Source organism: Glossina fuscipes, unplaced genomic scaffold (assembly GCF_014805625.2).
Source record: "Glossina fuscipes isolate IAEA_lab_2018 unplaced genomic scaffold, Yale_Gfus_2 61036, whole genome shotgun sequence".
In the NCBI taxonomy this organism is placed as follows: Eukaryota; Metazoa; Arthropoda; class Insecta; order Diptera; family Glossinidae; genus Glossina; species Glossina fuscipes.
This window is the reverse complement of record NW_024003286.1, coordinates 1-3038: the sequence shown is the minus strand read 5'-3', so window position 1 is coordinate 3038 and position 3038 is coordinate 1. Positions and strand designations below refer to the sequence as shown.

The 3038-nt window shown below is 35.9% G+C and overlaps 3 protein-coding genes across 3 annotated transcripts; 2 read left to right on the top strand and 1 right to left on the bottom strand.

The window, feature by feature from the left end:
- Positions 1–470: 470 nt before the first annotated feature.
- LOC119643476 (histone H4) lies at positions 471–895 on the top strand. The gene has a single exon (XM_038042827.1). It carries the CDS (start codon positions 539–541, stop codon positions 848–850), a length of 312 nt encoding a protein of 103 aa, XP_037898755.1. The 5' UTR covers positions 471–538; the 3' UTR covers positions 851–895.
- A 405-nt stretch (positions 896–1300) lies between these two features.
- On the bottom strand, positions 1301–1822 carry LOC119643474 (histone H2A-like). The gene has a single exon (XM_038042825.1). It carries the CDS (start codon positions 1732–1734, stop codon positions 1360–1362), a length of 375 nt encoding a protein of 124 aa, XP_037898753.1. The 5' UTR covers positions 1735–1822; the 3' UTR covers positions 1301–1359.
- Positions 1823–1972: 150 nt separating this feature from the next.
- On the top strand, positions 1973–2464 carry LOC119643475 (histone H2B). Its single transcript, XM_038042826.1, has one exon. The coding sequence runs from the start codon at positions 2055–2057 to the stop codon at positions 2424–2426; it is 372 nt and encodes a 123-aa protein (XP_037898754.1). The 5' UTR covers positions 1973–2054; the 3' UTR covers positions 2427–2464.
- The last annotated feature ends 574 nt before the right edge of the window (positions 2465–3038 follow it).

Sequence of the window (3038 nt, the reverse complement as noted above, 5' to 3'; positions counted from 1 at the left end):
TTCTTAACACCACCAGTAGCTGGAGCGCTTTTCCGAGCAGCTTTTGTGGCTAGTTGTTTACGTGGTGCCTTACCGCCAGTCGATTTACGAGCAGTTTGCTTTGTACGAGCCATTTTTTTTTATTTTCTTCTTCTTCCTTCACAGCTGGAACCAATTTAATTTTCACAAACAAGATATTTAGAGCACTGAACACTGAACACTAAACACTTAGCACTGATCACTTCACTATTACATTTTTGCGGGCTTATGCCTTGCTTATATAGAAAAATTTACAGCAAAGCCACTACTACTACTACTACAACTACTGCTGCTGTTATACATAATAAAAATAAATAACACATCGTGTCTTCGTGCGTCGTACGTCGTGTTTTAACGAAGTGCTTCTATACAATGCATGGGTGCATGTGTGTATGCACAACGTTTGTTTTGTGTTGAGTTGCGTTGAAATTTGTATAAATACTGGCGTGTTTGAGGCGAACGGCATCAGTGTTTCTAACGTGTTTTGTGTGAATAAGTGCAAAGTGAAAAATAAGAAAAAATGACTGGACGTGGCAAAGGTGGTAAAGGCTTAGGAAAAGGTGGTGCTAAACGTCATCGTAAAGTGTTGCGTGATAATATTCAAGGTATCACAAAACCGGCTATCAGGCGTTTGGCTCGTCGTGGCGGTGTGAAACGTATCTCTGGCTTGATTTATGAAGAAACCCGTGGTGTATTGAAGGTTTTCTTAGAAAATGTTATTCGCGATGCTGTCACATATACTGAGCATGCTAAGCGAAAAACAGTTACAGCAATGGATGTCGTTTATGCTTTGAAGAGACAAGGCCGCACCTTATATGGTTTTGGCGGTTAAATTGCGAGAAATTGAAAAAATAAAAACAATCGGTCCTTTTCAGGGCCACGAATATAATAAAAAGGAGATATGTTTTTACACATATATTATGACATGAATTTATTTGTTTGAAAACAGTAAAAGGAAGATTACTAAATTTTTTTAATATTTTCGCTTTTAATAAAAAAACAAAAGAAAGCAATTTTGCTATAATTTCTTTTAAAAGAGAAAAAGTTGATCTCGTGACGGCCAAGCAAATATGGAGAATGAATGAATATTATCTGGATATATAAATTTTAAAAGTAAAATAAACATGTTCAGAACAATTTAATATCGTGGTTTTACATAGCAGCCATACAAAGTTTGAAAATATCCATCCAAAATACATCCAAGAATATATTTATGTATGAAATAAAAAACTATTCGTTTCAATAAAAAGACACATGTATATATATCTCATTTTTTAAAATATTTCGTCGTCCTGAAAAGGACGGATTGCTTTGTTTTATGATGTATGATGTATTATTTGTTTAGGCCTTCTTCTCAGTCTTCTTAGGCAAGAGCACTGCCTGAATATTTGGTAGCACGCCACCTTGAGCAATTGTTACACCGGATAGAAGTTTATTCAATTCTTCATCATTACGGATGGCCAGCTGCAAATGACGTGGAATAATTCTAGTCTTCTTATTATCACGAGCAGCATTTCCAGCTAATTCTAAAACTTCAGCTGCTAAATATTCCATAACTGCTGCCAAATAAACGGGAGCACCCGCACCAACTCGTTCAGCATAATTGCCTTTTCTCAATAAACGATGAATACGACCGACAGGGAATTGTAAACCAGCACGATTTGAGCGCGATTTTGATTTGCCTTTAGCTTTACCACCTTTACCACGACCAGACATGTTTATCTTGTTTTTTTTTTCTCTCACTTTTCTTTTACTTCACAACACTTCACTGAGCACACACGCACGATTATTGAGAATTGTATGCAATAAACGCTGTATTTATACTTTTTCTCGAACGAAACACTCGCAAACATATCTCCTTCGTGTATTATATTTCCGAATGTAGCCGATGTACGCTCTATAGCTGAAGTATTGGTTAATAAAAGAGCACTTAAGCGGCACATTTGTATGAAAATTTTACAGATTGTGTGTGAACAGTGCATATAGTGTTTGTGAAATCTAAAACGAAGTAAACAAAAAAGCAAAGTGAAGTGAAAATGCCGCCAAAAACCAGTGGTAAAGCAGCTAAAAAGGCGGGAAAAGCTCAGAAAAATATTACGAAAAATGATAAGCAGAAGAAGCGTAAGAGGAAGGAGAGCTACGCCATCTATATTTATAAAGTGCTGAAACAAGTTCATCCCGATACTGGCATTTCATCAAAGGCGATGAGTATAATGAATAGTTTCGTTAATGACATTTTTGAACGTATCGCTGCCGAAGCATCTCGTTTAGCTCATTATAATAAACGTTCAACTATTACAAGTCGGGAAATTCAAACTGCCGTTCGTCTTTTATTGCCAGGCGAATTGGCTAAACATGCTGTCAGTGAGGGAACAAAAGCAGTCACCAAATACACCAGCTCGAAATAAATAATTTAGGAGAAGAAAACAAAAATCGGCCCTTTTAAGGGCCACCTAATCAATTTCACTTAAAAGAGATAGAATGAATTGTTGGATGTTTTCTCGAAAGAAATCGAAATAGAAAGACAAAATCAATGAGGAAGAGGGAGACAGAAAATAAGAATAAATAAAGACTTGGTTTGTTGTGCATTGTTAGATTTCTTTTTTATGCCATTGTATATATTTTTTTCTTTAAATAAAATTGCGCCATTTTTCTCTCGCAAAAGAGAGCATATATATATATATATAAATGTAAATGCATGTAAATTCAATCTCTTTAAAAGAGAATTTGTAGCCCTAAAAAGGGCTTTTGTTTCATTTCCATTTCATATGGAAATAGAAATTTACTTTTTGCCGACAGCAATTTTCTTCATGGTTGTTTTTTTAGCAGCGACAGTTGTAGTTGCTTTTTTAGGTTTTGCAGTTGTTGTTGTTTTCGCTTTTGGTGCCTTCGGTTTGGTTGCGGTCGCTTTAACAGCAGCTTTGGTCGGTTTGGCTTTCACTGTGCCTACCTTCTTAATATTTTTCACATTCGCTTTTTCGGTTTTCTTCTTTTCGGAAGCCTTCTTCGTAGCAGCAGCA